At 42.3% G+C, this 20,010-nt stretch overlaps 1 protein-coding gene across 2 annotated transcripts in view; it reads right to left on the minus strand.

Annotated features, from left to right (window-relative positions):
* Positions 1-2,744: 2,744 nt before the first annotated feature.
* Positions 2,745-20,010, minus strand: part of PARVA (parvin alpha) — a 137,319-nt gene continuing 120,053 nt past the window's right edge. For both annotated transcript variants that reach the window (XM_030200973.1, XM_030200974.1), the window contains exons 10-13: positions 17,309-17,377; positions 13,638-13,739; positions 7,742-7,814; positions 2,745-3,091 (exon numbers count right to left, since the gene is read on the minus strand). In XM_030200973.1, the coding sequence (XP_030056833.1) occupies positions 3,015-3,091; positions 7,742-7,814; positions 13,638-13,739; positions 17,309-17,377 (321 nt within the window). In that variant the 3' untranslated portion in view covers positions 2,745-3,014. The remainder of the gene's footprint in view (positions 3,092-7,741; positions 7,815-13,637; positions 13,740-17,308; positions 17,378-20,010) is intronic.

A 20,010-nucleotide genomic window follows, 5' to 3' on the forward strand; every position in this document is an offset into this window, starting at 1 on the left:
TTTTTCAGCGCGCCTGTAAAAAAGTCCTTTTTAAAATTTTTGCTGAAAATGGATGTGGCAAAATCAAAATTGCTACGCGTCCATTTTGGGTCTACAACCTTACTGTGAGCCATTGATCTAGTGGTAAAGTGTCACAAGGTAACCAGGTGGTAATGCCGAAATTGGGTGGTGGGAGGCGGGGCTAGTGCTGGGCAGACTTCTACGGTCTGTGCCCTGAAAATGACAGATACAAATCAAGGTAAGGTATACACAAAAAGTAGCACATATGAGTTTATCTTGTTGGACTGGATGGACCGTGCAGGTCTTTTTCTGCCGTCATCTACTATGTTGCTATGATCTACCACGTCAAATGCCACTTGGAACGCATCTGATATGTGCGTCCGAAAATAATTATTTTTCGGTCACACGTATCAGACGTGCACCAAAAATGAAATTACCACAAGAGCCACATGGTAGACGGGCGATAACTCCATTTTGGCGTGTGTTGACGCTTATGCGTCTTAGTAAAAGGGCCCCTCAGTCATTTATTTTTCATCGATGTTGTGTCAGTAATTGCAGGGATCCTCATCTGGTACTATGTACAAACTTGATTCTAGAGACCCCCTTATAGGCTGCTCTAAGCCAATCTGTTATAATACTATGACCAGGAACTTTAATCATTTAGTCAACATGCGTTGTGAACTTGGGTGCTAAAGCATGTTTTTATGGCCTTCTTTCAAAAAGGTACTATTTCTAGTTATATAAGCAGTCTTTCAGCCCCTCCAGAAAAATAATGTTTTAGCAACAAAAATTCACAGGATGCTGGAAATAATCTAGCGCGGAGTACTTTAGGAATATGCTAGAAAGCTCCCTCGCTGGATGTCTCCCTTCCTTAGTGGAAAGTACAGTGTGTCACACACACAACATGTGAATAGGTTGCAAATGTTACTCTATCACATTGAGTAAATGTACACTGTCTTCCTCATCTCAAAGAATGAAAGATCAACTTGATTAGCCATTTCAAGGCAAAATGTAAACACAATTTAAAAACAGCTATTAGCAAGTCTTTATGCTCCTGTTATCCTCATCATCAATATTAAATTAGACTGGCACACCTAGAGGCATATTTTCAAAGCACTTAGCCTTCCAAAGTTCCATAGGATTTTCAAGTTTACCACAGTGAATATGCATGAGGGTCTCCAACATATGCAAATTTATAATCTTATGCATATTTAGGGCCCTGTTTACTAAGCCAGGCTAGTGTTTTTATCGTATGCTAACGCTAGAGACACCTTTATATTCCTACGAGTGTCTCTAGTGTTAGTGTGCGCTAAAAACACTAGCGCACCTTAGTAAACAGGGCCGTTATTTTGCTAATCCTGAAAACCTGGCTGGCTAGGTACACCTCCAGGAGAAGGTTGAGAAGCCTTGAATTAGAAAATCTACATATTCTTCCCCAGCTTCACATAATATATAAAAATGCTTCTAGAATTCATCAGGCATTCCTAGTCTAAGCTATTCTGCAGCCCAAATAAAAGGATTTATACTGTTACATGGATAGCTTGAAGATGACCAGTGAAAAGATGGAAGATCAAAGAAAGATGACATATATACATGTATTGCAAGTAATTCTTCAATAACAGGGGCAGAAATTGCTCTGTAGCTGGATCCGAGCAGGATGAAATAAAATGTTTCTAGCCTGGTATTTCCTGAATAGTGTTTACAACTTGTTAAAACAAACCAGTCATTTTAAAATTAAGAGATGGGTCTAATCTTATTAAACCTTTACCTTATACAAAATGGAGCTCATTTTCAAAAGAGAAAAACGTCCAAAAAAGTGGCAATAATCTGCATTTGGATGTTTTTCTCACAAAAACGTTCAAATTGGTATTTTCAAAACTAATTTTTAGACGTTTTTCTATGAGCTCCATCAGAAGTGCATTCAAATCACAGGGGTGTGTGTCAAGGGCATGTTAAAGGCGGGATCTGGGCGTTCCTAACACTTAGGAACACCCAGATCCCGCCTTTAGCATGCTTTTTCAGCCATAATGGAACAAAACAAAACCGTCCAGGACTAAAACTGAGATGTTTTGAGCTAGACCTGTTTAGATAACGAATAAGGCACAAAAGGGTGCCCTAAATGACCAGATGACCACAGGAGGGAATCAGGGGTGATCCCCCAATACTTCCCCAGTGATCACTGACCCCCTACCACCTCCCAGAAATGAGAATACAAATATGATTTAGCAACCTCTATGGCAGCTTCAGATGTTAGAGCCAAGTCTATTAGAGCAGCATGCAGGTCCCTGGAGTAGTGTATTGGTCAGTGCAGTGCACCATGGAGTGGACTGTGGTTGCTATCTCCCTGTACCTGTCACATTTGTGGTGGAAATTATAAGCCCTCCAAAACTCACCAGAAACCCACTATACCCACATATAGGTGCCCCCTTCACCCATAAGGGCTATTGTGTACAGCTGTGGGTAGTAGGTTTTGGGGGGGCTCAGCAGACAAGATAAATGAGCAATGGTGAGATGTGTAGCTGGGAGCATGTTTTTGAAGTCCACTAGGGTGCCCTATTTATCTTCTGGAATGTCTGGGAGACCAGTCTACTAAAAATGCTGGCCCCTCCTACATCCCATTTGGACGTTTTTGTTTTGAAAATGGACCAAAAAACAAAACGTCCTAAGCAAAAAACCTTGTTAGAAACAGTATTTTCTAAAACAAAAGATAGATGTTTTTCTTTTTGGAAAATGAACTTCTTTCTTATTCAGATTTTGGACGTTTTTTGCAAAACGTCTAAAGTCGGACTTAGACGTCATATCGAAAATGCCCCTCCACGTCACACAAATCTACTTCAGCTTCTGTGCATCAAAATCAGACACAGCACATGGTCGATAAAGAAATAATCTGCACATTTTCAGTTATGCTCCTTTGGATTTCACATGTCAGTGTACAGTGGAATACTTGAAAACGTCACGGTTTTAAAGGTTGTTTCATTGACCTCTGTCCTTTCTACGAAATATTCAAGTCTTCCTTATTCCACACTTCGGTATTTGGTAAACAAGTTGTAAAGCACTCTCAGCGTCGACTTCAAATCGCAGTTGACGATATCTGGAATTGAATAAAAATTGTACAGCTTAGATTCAAAGAAGAGTCAGAAATACCCTCCCCCTACACGATTCCATAATGTTCTGATTACACTGCCTTTTGTCGACACTTATCCTGGCATTTCTTTAAGACCTTTGATTGGCTGAAAAGAGCCTTGATACCAAGTAAGTTATCAATATTCAGTGCTGCTAGCTAAATGGGCAAGCCGGACCATGCAAAAATGTAGTCCTAACTCTGCCTGGCTACAATTGAATATCAGCTGGCACCTGCACAACTTCCAGGTCTGCAGATGACCTGGGTTTTCAATTCCAGTACTTGAACTTGACCCAGCATTCAATATCTGGGTTAAATTGAGCTCATGGCAGGCTGAATATCGGGGAAGGGGGGTGGGGGGCAGTGAATCGTTTGTGCTTTTTTATATTGTGAAGTTATGCCTATGTATTTAATTGCTAGAATACATAGGCAATAACATAATGCATCTTTTTTTTATATAACATATGCTGAGTATTTATGCCATTTTGTACTCCACATTATCCCAAATAAGTTTGGGTTCAATGTGGCTTACATTAAACTTTTAAAGCAAATTACAATAAGAGAACTATAACGAAAATACAAAACAATAATTGGTAAAAACATCCACGCAGTATGATGACTCATTTTGAAATAACAAATTAACTAAAAGACAATCACCGACAGTGGCGAAGAATTTACTAAATAAGACTGATTTCAACAATTTACAGAATTTCAAGTAGTCACTAACATATTTGAGTGACTTTGGTAGGGAATTCTATTTCCTAGTATGGGTATGGGTTTTATACTTAGAAAAACATGACCCAAACCAAAACTGGAAAAGAACAGAATCCGAGGTAGTCCAAGGAAACTTCTTAAGATACTACATGAATATTTAAAAGTGCTGACAAAGAAAATCCTAGACAAAGTAATTAGTACACATCTAATATAATAAAACGCACCGTGAATGTTCTGAAGACAACGTTCTGAAGTCACTCAAACACTCCCTGGCTGTAGGGTTCGTGGATTCATGGTGTGAAGCCAGCCAGCTGTCTCTGCCCCGCCCTCGCGTCAAACGTCGAGGGCGGAAAAAAAAAACAAACAAACGGATCGCACCCACGCACGGTGCATTTTATTATATTAGATTTACCTCCGTGGTGGCGGTTCCGGCAACGCAGCGTCAGGGAAGGAGGCGGCGCTCCCGACGTCTCTAGCCTTCCCTTCGCTGTGTTCCGCCTTCTTCTGACGTCAAGGATGACGTCAGAAGAAGGCGGAACACAGCGAAGGGAAGGCTAGACGTCTGGAGCGCCGCCTCCTTCCCTGACGCTGCGCTGCCGGAACCGCCACGGAGGTAAATTTAAAAAGAAAAAAAAAAAAGGGATGTTGGGGGGAGAGAAGAGGGTGGGCAGTAAAGTTGAACAATGGGAGCAGAAGGGCAGGGGAGAAACGACAGCATGGATGCGAAGGGGGGGGGCATGGATGCGAAGGGGGGGGAGAAGAGGGAGGGCCAGGCTGGGACATGGGAGAGAGAGGAGCATGGATGCGAGGGGGGGTCATGTTAGGGAGAGAGGGGAATTGCTGGAAAAGGATGAATGGAGGGGGCAGGGGACAGAAGAGCATGGATGGGCATGGATAGGGAGGGCAGGGCTCAGGGAGAGAGGGGAATTGCTGGAAAGGGATGAATGGAGGGGGCAGGGGACAGAGGAGCATGGATGGGCATGGATTGGGAGGGCAGGGCTCAGGGAGAGAGGGGAATTGCTGGAAAGGGATGAATGGAGGGGGCAGGGGACAGAGGAGCATGGATGGGCATGGATTGGGAGGGCAGGGCTCAGGGAGAGAGGGGAATTGCTGGATAGGGATGAATGGAGGGGACAGATGGGCATGGATAGATATGGATTGCAGGGCAGGGCTCAGGAAGAGAAGGGAATTGCTGGATAGGGATGAATGGAGGGGCAGGTGACAGAGGAGCATGGATGGGCATGGATTGGGAGGGCAGGGCTCAGGGAGAGAGGGGAATTGCTGGATAGGGATGAATGGAGGGGACAGATGGGCATGGATGGATATGGATTGCAAGGCAGGGCTCAGGGAGAGAGGGGAATTGCTGGATAGGGATGAATGGAGGGGGCAGATGACAGAGGAGCATGGATGGGCATGGATTGGGAGGGCAGGGCTCAGGGAGAGGGGAATTGCTGGAAAAGGATGAATGGAGGGGGCAGGGGACAGATGGGCATGGATTGGGAGGGCAGGGCTCACACTTTCTCTCTCATATACAATGTCTTTCTGACTCACAGTCTCACACACTCTGTCTCACACTGTATCACATTCACTCTCTATGTGCCACACAGTCACTCACACACTCGCTTGGTCTCATACACTCACTCTCACAGAGAATCTGTGTCTCACACACACTCTCTCTCTCGCACACACACACACACTCTCACTCACACTGTGTCTCACATACACATTTGCACACACTCTCATTCTCACACACACACTCTCTCACAAACACACTCACACCCAGACTCACTCTCTCTCTCACACACACACACTCACACTTTCACTCTGTCTCTCACACAGTCACTCTCACATACACTCTCCCAAACATACACACTCCGAGGAAAACCTTGCTAGTGCCCGTTTCATTTGTGTCAGAAACGGGCCTTTTTTACTAGTCAGTAATAAAAATAATAACACCTCATATTTAGGGGTAATTTTATAACTACACAGATAGAAACTTCTGTGATTTAATGGGTAAGCAAAGCTATAAAAGCATGGCCTTCTAACAACCCAAATTGACAAAAGGAATGTTTATTCTTATGGCCCCAAGTATTTGAAGAACAGGATGACCCTCTACACACCTCCAAGGACACTAAGGTTCTCCCAAGGGGCATCCCTAACCATTCCCTCTCAAAAAGACATTACAGGATGTGATACCCACAAGCGAGCCTTCTCTGGAGTAGCACTCACACTCTGGAATGCACTCCCTGAAAGGCTTTGCTTAACACAAGACTATCTGTAGTTCAGGAAGCAGGTGAAAGCTTGGCTCTTCCACCAGGCCTTTAATGGAAGATATTGGGAAGGAAAGAGATGGCTGTTCTCGTTTGTATGCAAGTGCTTGCAGCTCCAAAGATTTTGGCTCTTATTTTAGGAGCATTGCCAGGTGTAAATGGGTGGGGGGGGGGGGATGGGAGTTATCAAACTGTGTTATGGTGATAACCTGCAATACTTGTCCCTTATTAATGTGTGTTAAAGGGCTATTACACAGGTTGCTGTTATGCAGCGTTCTTTAAGTCACTGTTGGGTACACAGTAATGAGACTGAAAACATGCAAATGCATGTAAAGTAGCTCATCATTATGTGAATCCTATTGACTGCAAGCTGCTTTAGAGCTGGAAAAATAATCCCAGCAGAAAGCTGAGGTTATTTCACCATCCTAGGAGTGTCGGCTGCATCGTTTGGCCCAGTGCTCCCGGGTGCATCAAAAGAGCCAGACCAAGTTACTGGGAGGTGCGGCCCCCCAACCCCCCACCAGAGGTCTCCTCCCAATTCAGATCCCTTTTTTGCCCTTATAGGGAAATATGACCCTTAGTACTGCTAGGAGTAACCAGTGCCATTTTGAAATTGGTGTTGGCTAGGAGATCACACCTGCTCGACCCCTCTAAGGATCAGGGATACTGAAAGGTAGGCCCGGGGAAGACTCTTCAGTTTTGGGAGGGATTGGATTGGGAGGGGGGACCTCCGGTGGGGATTTGTACTTGTAGTAGTTTAGCCTGGCCCCTTTAAGATGAAGCCTGGGATATCTTAATTTTGATCTTTATGTTCCGAATAGAAATGGGACTTTACATCTATCCTTACTGAATATTTATAAGATTATAACATGCATATTAGCTGACCCAAACCTGCACTTCTATATGTCAAATGGCCACATGTTGAGGTATGGGTGTAGAGTGGGGTGAGAGCAATGGTGAATGGGCTGCTAATGAATCTGAAGGTTTCTGCATCATGTCATTCCGAATATTCATTTTATAACTGCCCACACTGGTGACAAGAAGGAGTATGCTTTTCATGCCACAGATTTTGCAGGGGTTTTCAAAGTAACATAACGTAACATAGTGAGTGAAAGTAAAAGTTGCATGCAATTTCATTTTGTAAATTATCGCAGGAAAAAAATATCCATGCACATTTACATCCCCAACACACCTCCCCCCCCCACACAAGGTAAAAATATAGTAAAATGGAAGTAACCATGCAATTTCATCTGCATACAGGGCAGACGATTCTATTCAAGCGCTTTCACAAGGATAAAGCAGTATTTCACCTGCAGAAATGGTTTTGAAGATTAATCTCCCTGTGCACAAAGGGAAATACAGTCAGCACTGAATGAGTAACTTAGTGGTTGAAAGTAGAATATAGTCATATGGTGGGTCACTTTCCATTCATGAGCCATCTCCTCACTCTTAAGCTAAATTAGACAACACGATTCAAAGCATGCATGAGAAAGCATAGATCCCATCCAGTTAATGGATTTCATATAATAAAGGTAGTAGTACAGAATATAGCTTTCCCATAAAATAGTGATATTTAAGCATGAACACAGAAAGGCAACTCATTATTAATTATAATTGCAACAAAATCCATAGATACCTTCAGGTCTAGGTTTTGGTTTCTCTAAACCTCCATCTTGCATTAATTCAAATGAAAAGGACACATTAAGAACCTGGCAAAAGAATGAAGAAAATGTCAGTAGAAGAGGAAATCAAAGCTGGGCTTCAAAGTCCTGTCACCTTACAAAATGCTTCCCATCCAAGTAACCTGGGGACATCCGGGAGCTCCTGAATCCAAGCCTTTTAGGTAAAGAAACACAGGTTAAATGGGAAAGCTGCAAAATATCCTATGAGCTCCAAAAGGAAACTCTACCAGGCATAATATTAACACTAGTTTAAATTTGAGGGACCAAGATCATATTTCACATATCCTGGCTTTGGAGTCAGGTTCATTACTATCATAGAATGTGCAAAATTAGACCATTTTGAGACTTTGCTCCCCCCCCCCCCCAAAGAGAAACCATTAAGTCAGCTATTGACTAGTTGAATCAGCAAACCTGACTTCTCTTACTATTAAAGACACTTCATTGCCATTTCATAAGGATCTGCAGATCTTAGCTGTCATCTTTGATCAAAAACTTTCATTTCTTCTTCAGATCAATAAAGTTGTTTATTCAGTTTTGGTTCTTTTTTGGTACTACATGGTCTTGGTTCAATTTAGATAATCCTTACTTTAGTCACCTCTAGTATTGACTATTTCAATGTGCTTTATAGTGGTTTGCTGATCAAATCTCTTTGAGGCTACAACATGTTCAATGTAAGGCCAGTCGCCATGACCATATAACACTATTATTAGCGAAATGGCTACTAATATGCTATCAGAATCAAATATAAATTCTAAATGTTAATCGGCCTCTATTTACTAACAATCCAGCATATCTCTCTGATTTATTATATTACTCCCCTGCCTGCCTGCTCTCCCAAGTAGTTCGACTGGCACTCTCCCTCTGTTGTGAGACGAGTGTCTTAGAGGTATCAATAGGGTTATATTTTGCCATTTTTATTTTTTGTTTTATTACTTTTAAGGAATTTGAATGGAGTACTTTGGGATTAGGTTTATGTTTTGTAGTTCTGGATGTTTTTGTAAACTGCTCCGATTTGTGTACTAGAAGGGCGGCATAACAAATTGTATAAATAAATACCACAGAAATTCTTAGAGGACATGGAATGGGTGGGGCCAGAGGCTGTCACTGTACCAGTAGCCTTTTAAGTGATGGATAACAGCATTCTGCATCATCTGCCATGCAGTAAAAATGTGTTAGCGATCATTTTTCTGTTAATTGCATGGGAAAGGGCTGGGAAAGCCCCCAAAGGTTAACGCAGAGGTTTTGCACTTAATGATTGTTAACTTTGGCTGCTACACTGAGCTAGATGCAAAATCTTAGAATATCTGAGGAAATCTATGCCGGATGTAAAGCCCAAATTATTAAGGGACTCCAGACAGCCCAAAATACTGCAGCCAGATTCATATTTGGAAAAGCGAAATATGGAAGTGCCAGACCCCACAGGAAAAAAATTACACTGGCTCCCACTAACAGACTGCATTACATTCAAGATTTGCACCTTGGCTCATAAATTCATCCACAGAGAGGCCCCAACTTATATGTTAGACCTTATAGATCTACCAGCAAGAAACACAAAACGTTCTTCACGTACTTTCTTAAACCTCCATTACCCTACTTGCAAAGGACTTAAATACAAATCATTATATGCATCTAGCTTCTCCTACATCTGCGCCTAACGTTGAAATGCATTGCCGAATGCCTTGAAAATATCACATGATCTGACAGCCTTTCGGAGGTCACTGAAAACAAACTTATTCAATGAGACATAATAATAATCCTTCATAAAAGACTCATTCCACATCTGTATCAGAACTAATTAATACTGTATTCCTTAAATCGGCTACTTTAATCACACTGTTATTAATTATTCGCTATACTCTATCCTACTTTTTGCGTATCTGTAATGTATTATTTCTTTCCTCTAATTTTCTTTATCTCATGTACCTTAATTGAAACTATACTCTGTTCTTCTCATTCCGTTAATGACGATTGTCATGGCGGCATAATGTAAGCCACATTGAGCCTGGAAAGAGGTGGGAAAATGTGGGATACAAATGCAGCAAATAAATAAATAAATAAATATGTCATTTACGACTTGACATATCCAGAGATACAGCATTCTTCTATGGAGGAGTAGCCTAATGGTTAGTGCACTGGTCTGAGAAGCAGAGGAAACGGGTTTCATTCCCACTGCAGCTCCATGTGACCCTGGTCAAGTCACTTAACCCTCCATTGGTCCAAGTACAAAATAGGTACCTGTATATAATATGTAAACCGCTTTGATTGTAACCACAGAAAGGTGGTATATTAAATCTCATCCACTTTCCCCTTCCCACTTTCTATTTAGGTCCTTTACAAAATGCTTTGCCATTCAAACTTTGTACTCTAACATCTACGGCAAAATTCAAGAACGTGCTTAAGATGTGGCTTTTAAACTAGGACTTTGATCCATCTGTAAGACTTCACCCTCAAGACTGTCCCTACTTTTTCTGCCATCCCCCCTCCCTTTTTGAGTATAGACTTAAATTAAACCCAGAAAAAAAACTAAATTCTTCTAGCTGGGTTTGTTTGACTCGTCACAATTTCCTGTACAGTTTTCTATTGCAGCGAATGTCTTCTCTTGATTTTTGCTCTAGAGTTTTGGGGGTGGAGGTAGACAGTTTACTCGCTTTTTTCTATTCATGTAAAGTCCTCAATTAAGAAGTCCTTCTATACCTTGAGAAAACTGAGAATGATCTGGAACTAAGACCTTGAGAAAAATAATGATCTGGAACTACTTTGAGCCTGATAAACACAGATTACTGGTTCAAGCTTTGACCTTGTCTAGACTGGACTTTTGTAATATTATTTTTAATGGTTGCACAAAGACACATCAGAAATCTTCAGCTCATGCAAAATACAGCAGCATGTCTGATTTTCTCAGTTGGCTGTTTTACAGCAGCCACTCTACTGCTGAGGAGGTTGCACTGGCTGCCGGTTGAGGCCAGGGCAAAATTCAAACTTTGAACTACTGCTTTTCAGATTATTTATGGTTTTAATTAATTAATGAATTTAATACATTTGTACCCCACATTTTCCCACTAGTTGCAGGCTTAAAAGAGACATAGAAACATGACAGCAGATAAGAGCCAAATGACTCTTCCAGTCTGCCCATCCATATCAACCACTATTTCCTCCTTTCCTTAAGAGATCCCATGTGCCTGTCTCACGCTTTCTTAAATTCAGACACAGTCCTCGTCTCCACCACCTCCACCAAGAGGTGATTCCACGCATCCACCACCCTTTCCATGAAAAAGTATTTCCTTAGATTACTCCTGAGCCTATACAGGCATGTATGTGTCTTTATAAAAACCGTAGAAATCACAAAAAAATGCAGCTGAACAGACTTGCGTCTGCTGAAGAGTAAGTGTAAATATACATGCCTTATTTTATAAACAAATCTGTACTCTTCAGGACTGTGCCCGCTCGGAATTCCTACACAGGGGTTGCATAAAAGCATATACTTTCTTGTCACTATCAGGCTTATTTTCGAAAGAGAAGGGCACCCATCTTTCGACACAAATCGGAAGATGGGCGTCCTTTTCACAGGGCTGCCCAAATCGGCATAATCGAAAGCCGATTTTGGGCGTTCTCAACTGCTTTCCATCGCGGGGACAACCAAAGTTCATGGGTGTGTGTCGGAAGCATAGTGAAGGTGGGACTGGGGCGTGCTTAAAATATGGGCTTCCTCAGCCGATAATGGAAAAAAGAAGGGCATCCCTGATGAACACTTGGACGACTTTACTTGGTCCTTTCTTTTTTTACGACCAAGCCACAAAAATGTGCCCTAAATGACCACATGACCACCAGAGGGAATCGGGGCTGACCTCCCCTTACTCCCCCAGTGGTCACTAACCCTCTCCCACCCTAAAAAAAAAAATTAAATATTTTTTCCAGCCTCTATGCCAGCCTCAAATATCATACCCAGCTCCACGACAGCAGTATGCAGGTCCCTAGAGCAGTTTTAGTGGGTACTGCAGTGCACTTCAGGGAAGCGGACCCAAGCCCATCCCCCCTCCCCAACCTGTTCCACTTGTGGTGGTAAATGTGAGCCCTCAAAACCCACCACAAACCCACTGTACCTACATGTAGGTGCCCCCCTTCATCCCTAAGGGCTAAGGTAGTGGTGTACAGATGTGGGGAGTGGGTTTGGGGGGGCTCAGCACACAAGGTAAAGGAGCTATGCACCTGGGAGCTTTTTCTGATGTCCACTGCAGTGCCCCCTAGGGTGCCCGGTTGGTGTCCTGGCATGTGAGGGGGACCAGTGCACTACGAATGCTGGCTCCTCCCACGACCAAATGGCTTGGATTTGGTCGTTTCTGAGATGGGCGTTCTCGGTTTCCATTATTGCCGAAAATCGGGGATGACCATCTCTAAGGACGACCATCTCTAAGGTCGGGCGTCCATGACTATATTATCGAAATGAAAGATGGACGCCATCTTGTTTCGATAATACGGGTTTCCCCGCCCCTTCGCGGGGATGTCCTGCGGGGACGTCCTCAGGAAAACGTGGGCGCCCCATTCGATTATGCCCCTCCTTGTGTACCTTTATGCAATTAGGGGGAAGTTCTTTAAACTAACCACCTCTAGGAGGATGTGTGGTAGGTGCTTCCTTTCCTTATAGAATACTAGCATAACCAGGTATTAACACGTCTAACATTTTTCTTCACTCAACGTGTAATTAAACTCTGGAATTCATTGCCAGAGAATGTGGTAAAGGCGGTTAGCTTAGCAGAGTTTTAAAAAGGTTTGGACAGCTTCCTAAAGGAAAAGTCCATAGACCATTATTAAATGGACTTGAGGAAAATCCACTATTTCTGGGATAAGCAGTATAGAATTTTTTGTACTTTTTTGGGATCTTGCCAGGTATTTGTGACCTGGATTGGCCACTGTTGGACCTTTGGTCTTTCCCAGTATGGCAATACTTATGTACAGAATAGGCTTTGTAAAGTGCTTTACAGGAGGGATTAAGGAAGGTCTCCCCCTAAATCCCGCAGTGTTTTTTCCTCTTTGAAACCGACAGTGCAGAAAGATTGCGGCCTTTGTACTTAATTTAAATGTGTAGATTTCCCAAATGGTAGACAAACATATAAGCATCGGTACTTAAACACTATGGGGCCCTTTTACTAAGCCGCGTAGGCGCTACGTGCGCAAATTCAGAGTTGCCGCCCAGCTACCGCATGGCCCATGTGGTAATTTCATTTTTGACACGCGCCAGAAAATATATTTTATTTTCTGGCGCGTGGCTAAAATCATGCGGTAACTCCGACTTGACGCGCATAGGTGATTACTGCACGGTTAACGCGAGAGATCTTACCGCAAAGTCAATGGCTGGTGGTAAGGTCTCAGACCCCAAATGGATGCATACCAATTTTTATTTTGTCACACGTCCATTTTCGGCAAAAATTTTAAAAAGGCCTTTTTTACAGGTGCACTGAAAAATGAATCTGCGTACGTCCATAACAAGCACCCACACTACTGCAGCCCATTTTTCAGCACACCTTAGTAAAAGGACCCCTGTGTGTACAAATACCCTTTTTACACATTAGTGCTGACACTTAGACATACAAAGTTGCCTCTAGTGATATTTTAAACATTGACAACTGACATATAAGTGTGCATTTGTGCATGTATTTTAGAACAGGCTCTGTCAGATGATGCTTTTCTAAAGTACTGCTGAAACTGGATATGTCTTGACCTGGATGTCTCAATTCCAATTTTTATGTTCTATTTAAAATGAGACTTCCCATACACTATTTATTTATATCTATGTATCTATAGATAAGGAAATGGCCCCTCTCTATTTGGAAAAAAACAATGGATCAAAGATACCTTTTGCTCAAAGCTATCCGGAGTGAGGAAGAAATTGTGAAGAGGCACAAAGTAGCCTTCCAGAAGGCCCATTAGTAGTACCAGATACACACCATCTGCAAACTGAAAGAAATCAGAACAATTTTGAGTTCATGCACCAAATGCAAATTTTTTCCTGGTCACATGTGACCGTTTAATCTACATAATACAAAATGTTTCAATGACAAAACCTCATTTGCTTGCTAGTGTCATTAAAACTGGAGTCAAAGCACAAAGAAATGGTTTATACTTGAGCTAAGGATGAAAATGAGTCCCATGTCTGAGCTGAGGACTTGGTTTCTTTTTATTCGGTATTACTTTTTTACACACTCATACAAAGATTACATTGCTATGTGATTTTTTCCTCCCTTTTCAGGTCCTGGGTCTTTCTTGGGAAAATGTACTGCGATATTCAAGTCTTGTGAGGGAATGGGTTCTTGGGAATGTATTTTCAGAAAAATGAATTAATATTTTCTTTTTAATTCTATACATTTTACTGAAAGGATATGACTGACACAAGTTTGCCCATTTTCCTCGTGTGTATATGCTTTCTATTCATGCTGAGGTAAATTTTCCATCTGACAGCTGCCACAACTCTAGCTACATCCCTTTATATAAAAACACACAAAGTTTGGCCATTTAGAGGGCAATTCTGTGGCTGGGCACCAGGTAGGAGCCTGTTCTATCTAACAAGAAGGGTAAACAGTTGAAGACGGTGGTGGAGAAAAAAAATGTTAACAGAATTCAAGAATGCATGGGATAAGCACAAAAGATTTTCATATGGAAACAATTACAAACAAACAAAAAACTTAGCGGTGCTAAGGCAGCAACTCCAATAATTGGGGAATAAGACCAGCGCTGGGCAGACTTCTACAGTTTGTGGCCTGATTGTGACAAGAGAGATCTGGTTGGGCTTGAGTGGGCTTTGACGACAACTTCAGTTGTTGGGAATTAAAGCCCATGCTGGGCAACACTGAAAATGGCAAGGACAGATCAAGTATGCATATAATAATAATAACATCATCGTATTCCTCAATAAGCTTGTGGTTCTATGCGGATCACACATAGAAACTGATGATCACTATCAGGAAATACAATAGGTATAATAAAATAAAATACATAATGCAGTAAAACATTTTAAAAGTACAGTAATTATGAGATGAGAAACATCTAAAAAACATTATTATTTTCTATTCTAATTTAATCAGGTTTCTAAATTGCATGTAGTCACTTACAGATAATAGAAGATATATGTCTTATTGGGCAGACTGGATGTACTGTGCAGGTCTTTATCTGCCGTCATCTATTATGTTACTATAGTGATTTTTTTAGAAGCTCTATTTTTGTTTTGCACATTTGAAAACCAGCATTTAGACATTCTTATTGCATAGATGTCCAAATCCCAATTTTACAAAGGCAAGGTTATGGATGTCTAACACTGCAGTATGTCCATATGGCAAAGGTGACTGGTCTGGGCATATTTTGGGTGGGAATAGGAAGGGGGCAAAATATGGACATCCAACTCTGATCACAGAAGGGAAAGGAACGTCCAAATTTTAAAAGATGGACGTCCACATTTAGACTTGGTACTTGGCATGTCCAGATTACAGAAAGGTGCTCTGATTGAGCAGTTCTCCTGTCAATGGAGAAAACTGAGCGCTCACAAGTTTAAAAAAAACTCCAAAACAAACCCAAACAAACCAACCCCAAAATTATAAAAAGCAGTGGGACTTGAACCAGCACCCTCTGAATCTCTGCTGTATTTCAGCTGCCCACTTTAACCACTAGGCCATTCCTACACATGGATGTCTTTGTGGCCATTTTCCTCTGCTGCCACAGAGATGTCCATGTTCCTCATTCTCCCCCCTCCCTTTTATAATTTGGCTGTTTTAGGGGGTCTTTTACAATGTGTTGGCTAAATCAGGACTACCGCCAGCCCAATGCAGCTGCCAGCGGTAGTTTCACTCTGAGCACGCACCATTTCCGGAAGAAAAAGAAAACCCCTGGAAATGGCTTACGCGGCAGTAACCCGGCAGTAATCAGGCATCGCTGCACTCTGCCCTGTTACCGCGGGAGTCCTTATCGCCACCTCAGTGAGTGGCAGTAAGGGCTCCCCAGCTCATGGCCACACAGTAAGAGTTCTCTTACCACATGGCCATGTTTGTTTGTGGGCTTTTTACCCGTTGTGGTATAAAGGGCCCTGGCATGCGGGAAAAATGGCCCCGCCACTAGTTCAGGGCCTTTTTTCCCCCAGCTTGGTAAAAGGACCCCCCTCAGTTTGTAAAATGGATGCTCATACAAGACGTTTCCAGCACATGGACGACCTTTCTATACTGCCCCTCTACATGTTACTTACTGAAATATGTTTTATGGTTTGCTTTAATGTTATATAAATGCTGATATCACAGAGAGGGCACTTTTAAAAAGCATTTCCACAGGTAAATCAGTCTTTATCGTTTCTGAAACCTCTCTCCTAATATGAATGCAAACATATGTGCCTATGGCGTTTACTTTCATGTTTTAGACCTATATAAACCGGCATTTAGATGTTTATATTGCATAAACATTAAAGTGGGAATATACAAGAGTAAAACTGAAAAATATGCGTTTGGCAAGGGGCATGGTCTGGCTGTGTTTTAGAGCAGGCCTAAAAAAATAAACATGTATTCCTCATTTCAGAATAGAAATATACATCTGTGTCCAAAAGGATCAACATGGAGATTTACACCTGCTACCTGGGACATCTCGGTTTCAGAAAAGTGCTCAAATTGAGCAGCACTCCACTTGAGGGATTAAGGAAGGTCACTCCCTTGATCCCTCAGTGGTTCATTTGTCTTCCCTCTCCTCTTCAAAACTGGCTAGAGATACTGGGCTGTGCGACAGCTTCGGGAAAAATAAATCTTTGTGTTTCTAAAATGGCAGACAGACGTTTATGTTGCTATTTCAGAATATAGTTATTTATGTGCCTGTGGCTTGATGATATTATAGATATTTAATATTTTTAAATGGATGTGTCTCCTGACCATAAAAGTTTATTTCTACATGTATTTTAGAACAAGTTCTACGTCAGCAGCTCCTGTTCTAAAATAGTAGCGGAAGGAGATCTCCCGACCTGAATGTCTCAATTCCAGTTTGCATGTCCTTTCTAAAATGCTGCTCTATATGTGCATAAATTTACTGGGATTGAATGGAGACAATCCCAAGATTAGGGATGCTTTAACCAAACAGGAAATCAGAAGTGGCTTCCACTGTCTGCCAAGCTCTTTGGGGGAGAAACACACAGATATGGAAAAGCGAAAAATGAAGCCCAGGTCGATATAGATACAGTCTTGACATACTAGGACCCAGAGCTCTACCATTACCGTGAAGGTATTGGACATCTATGATATCCATTTAGGGCCTTATTCTATAAAGGTCATGCTCCTAAATTACAAGCTTAATCTATTTTGGAGCATAGAGTATGCTCGTAATTTAAGAGCATAAATTTAGGAGAAAAACCTTTATAGAATAATGCCCTTATTGGCTACTTAAATGGACTATTCACTTAAGTGTGATGGAAAAGAAACTGATATGAGATAAGTATGCAGAATATTTACCCCTAGCTATAACTGGCATGCCCCATATCAGCACATGTTCCTCACTTCAGACCTTACCTGTGTCTCCAGCTCTGTAACCTCCAAATTCAGTTTATTTAGATGCTTATTCACAAATGTGATGAGCGTCTTAAAAGGACAGAAAAAAAAAAAAAGGATTAGACACTATTTTCATCTCATCCTTCCATGCAATGGATCACCATCTCAGAAGTGGTTTAGTGTTATCTGAGATCTGTGCTTCTCTAAGACTAGACAGCTTAAGCAGGGGCAGAGCACATTTCCTCAGCTTAAACTGCCAGTACAGCTGTGGACCAGTTTTGAGAGGTACAGGACTAGTCCCATAGTTAGTAACTTCTGCAACCTGCACAGCTATTGCTCAGCTTCACTAGACAGGCATCTCATTTTTTTAAACTGAAGCTTTAGTGAATCATGAGAAATACAGGTAAAGTTCTATATCCATTGTTCTTTCATTTTTTGGGAGTGGAGGAGTGGCCTAGTGGTTAGGGTGGTGGACTTTGGTTCTGAGGAACTGAATTTGATTCCCACTTCAGGCACAGGCAGCTCCTTGTGACTCCCGGCAAGTCACTTAACCCTCCATTGCCCCATGTAAGCCGCATTGAGCCTGCCATGAGTGGGAAAGTGCGGGGTACAAATGTAACAAAAAAAAAAATCATAGAAGATCCAACAAGTGAAAGAGAAGAGAGGAGGAGCTGCCTAATTTTAGGTGGCAGGAATGTGTGTAAATGTCAATAGCCTGGTCATTTCAACCTTTGAGTACCCAGTGCTAAATATCTTTATACAAACTCAACAACACAACAGGCACAATCACATTGCTTTTGCTTGTAAGACCTCAGCAGCGACTCGTTTCATAAGAGCTAAGATGCTCTTGATTCGCCTGCCTCTTCATCGGTCAGCAAATTCTTTAATTTAATGTACAAACATTTTTTGATATTTTATGGAAAGCTTAAAATATAAACTCATTGTACTGAAGTGTACTTAGCTTCATAATTGCAAATCACTCATGGGACCGCTCGCCTACATGTTTCGCATTATTGCTACATCAGGGTTTGGTCCACTAGCCACATTTCATAATATGTTTAAAAAAACGTAGCCTATGACTATGTGGGCATTTTGCCTCAGCTCCATATTTAGGGGCCCTTCTATCAAGCTGCAGTAATGCGTGCTTACTGCAATTTAAAGTGGTGTACTGCAGGGTGCGGTGAGGCATCCCACAGTACTAGTGACATATGTGCAAGCTACGACGCGCTAAAAAATATATATATATATTTTTTCCCTACAGGGGGTGGAGAGTGGGTCTGTCTGTTCTAATCAATTAGCGCAGCCACATTGCTGTGCGCTGATTAGTGCATGAGCACTTACCTCCTACAAAATAAGTGGCAAGAAGGGCCCACGTGGTAATGACTACCCACTAATAGAAACATTAGCACATGGCCATTTATGCAGAAAATAGAAAATTGCCCATTTTCTGGCCATGGCAAAAGTGGCTTTAGCCCGCAGAAAACACCCAGGTAAGGCTGTGCTACGGCCACTTTTTGCCACAACTTTGTAAAAGGGCCCCTTACATTATGAGCCCTCTAGGTTCAGAAAAATATGTCCTGAATGCACAATGTTTCAATAGCTTTTGAGATAGCAGGTGGCATGTAAAAAATTAAGGGGTCCTTTTACAGGCTTATTGTTTGCTCTTCTGGGACTTCTGCCAGCCAAACGCAGGGCCACCGAAAGACTGAGCTAGGCCCTGGGGCAAGGCCACACCCCTCCCCCCCAGGATCGCCACCATCTTGCCCCCCAATCGCTACTGCTGTCGCCTCCCTCTCCTGCTCCCAGGCCGCTGGCACAGCAGTCCCCAGTTTCCACCTACCTACCCCTCAGCTCCCTTCTGTCTGCCACCCGGCCCCCTGCATTTAAATTAAAAAAAAAATCTCTAAATCGGCAGCACCACCGTGCAGCGCCTTCTGTGCGAATGCGGCAAATCGCCTCGGATGGGCCTTCCCTGTTTATGCTCTGCTAGTTCAGATGCTAGTGCTTCCACACCTGGATTATTGCAATGTTCTTTATTTAGGTGTATCAGCTAAACTGCTAAAAAAAATGCAGCTTATTCAAAACACTTCTAACAGACTGACTTTTAATATGAAGAAATATGATAATATTTCATCTTATCGTCTATTCTTATATTGGCTCCCGGTGCAGCAACAATCTTATTCAAATCTGTACGTACAGTTTTTCAGGCCATTTATGGCTGCTCTTCCTCTCTAGTCACTGACCTACTTAGTTCCCCTATGGGTAGATTTTCCTTACAATTATTTAATATCTTATATTACCGTCTATAGTCCTAAAGGGAGTTTGGTACTCTAAAGGGCCCTTTTACTAAGCTGCAGTAAAAAGGGCCCTGTGCACCAGGGCCCCTTTTACCACAGCGGATGAAAATAGCCAAAAATGGCTGTACAGTAAGGTTGCACTTGCCGTGCAGCCATTTCGGGGAGGGGGGGGAGGGGAGCACTTACTGTCACTGGCTTCCGATCAGATACCGCATACAGTTCAAGCTTCTCCTACTAACCTACAAATGCACTCGATCTGCAGCCCCTCCTTAACTCTCTACCCTCATCTCCCCTTACGTCCCTGCCCGTAATCTCCGCTCTCAAGACAAATCCCTCCTTTCAGTACCCTTCTCCACCACCGCCAACTCTAGGCTCCGCCATTTCTGCCTCGCCTCACCCCATGCTTGGAACAAACTCCCTGAGCCC

Source organism: Microcaecilia unicolor, chromosome 4, assembly GCF_901765095.1.
Source record: "Microcaecilia unicolor chromosome 4, aMicUni1.1, whole genome shotgun sequence".
Classification (NCBI taxonomy): Eukaryota; Metazoa; Chordata; class Amphibia; order Gymnophiona; family Siphonopidae; genus Microcaecilia; species Microcaecilia unicolor.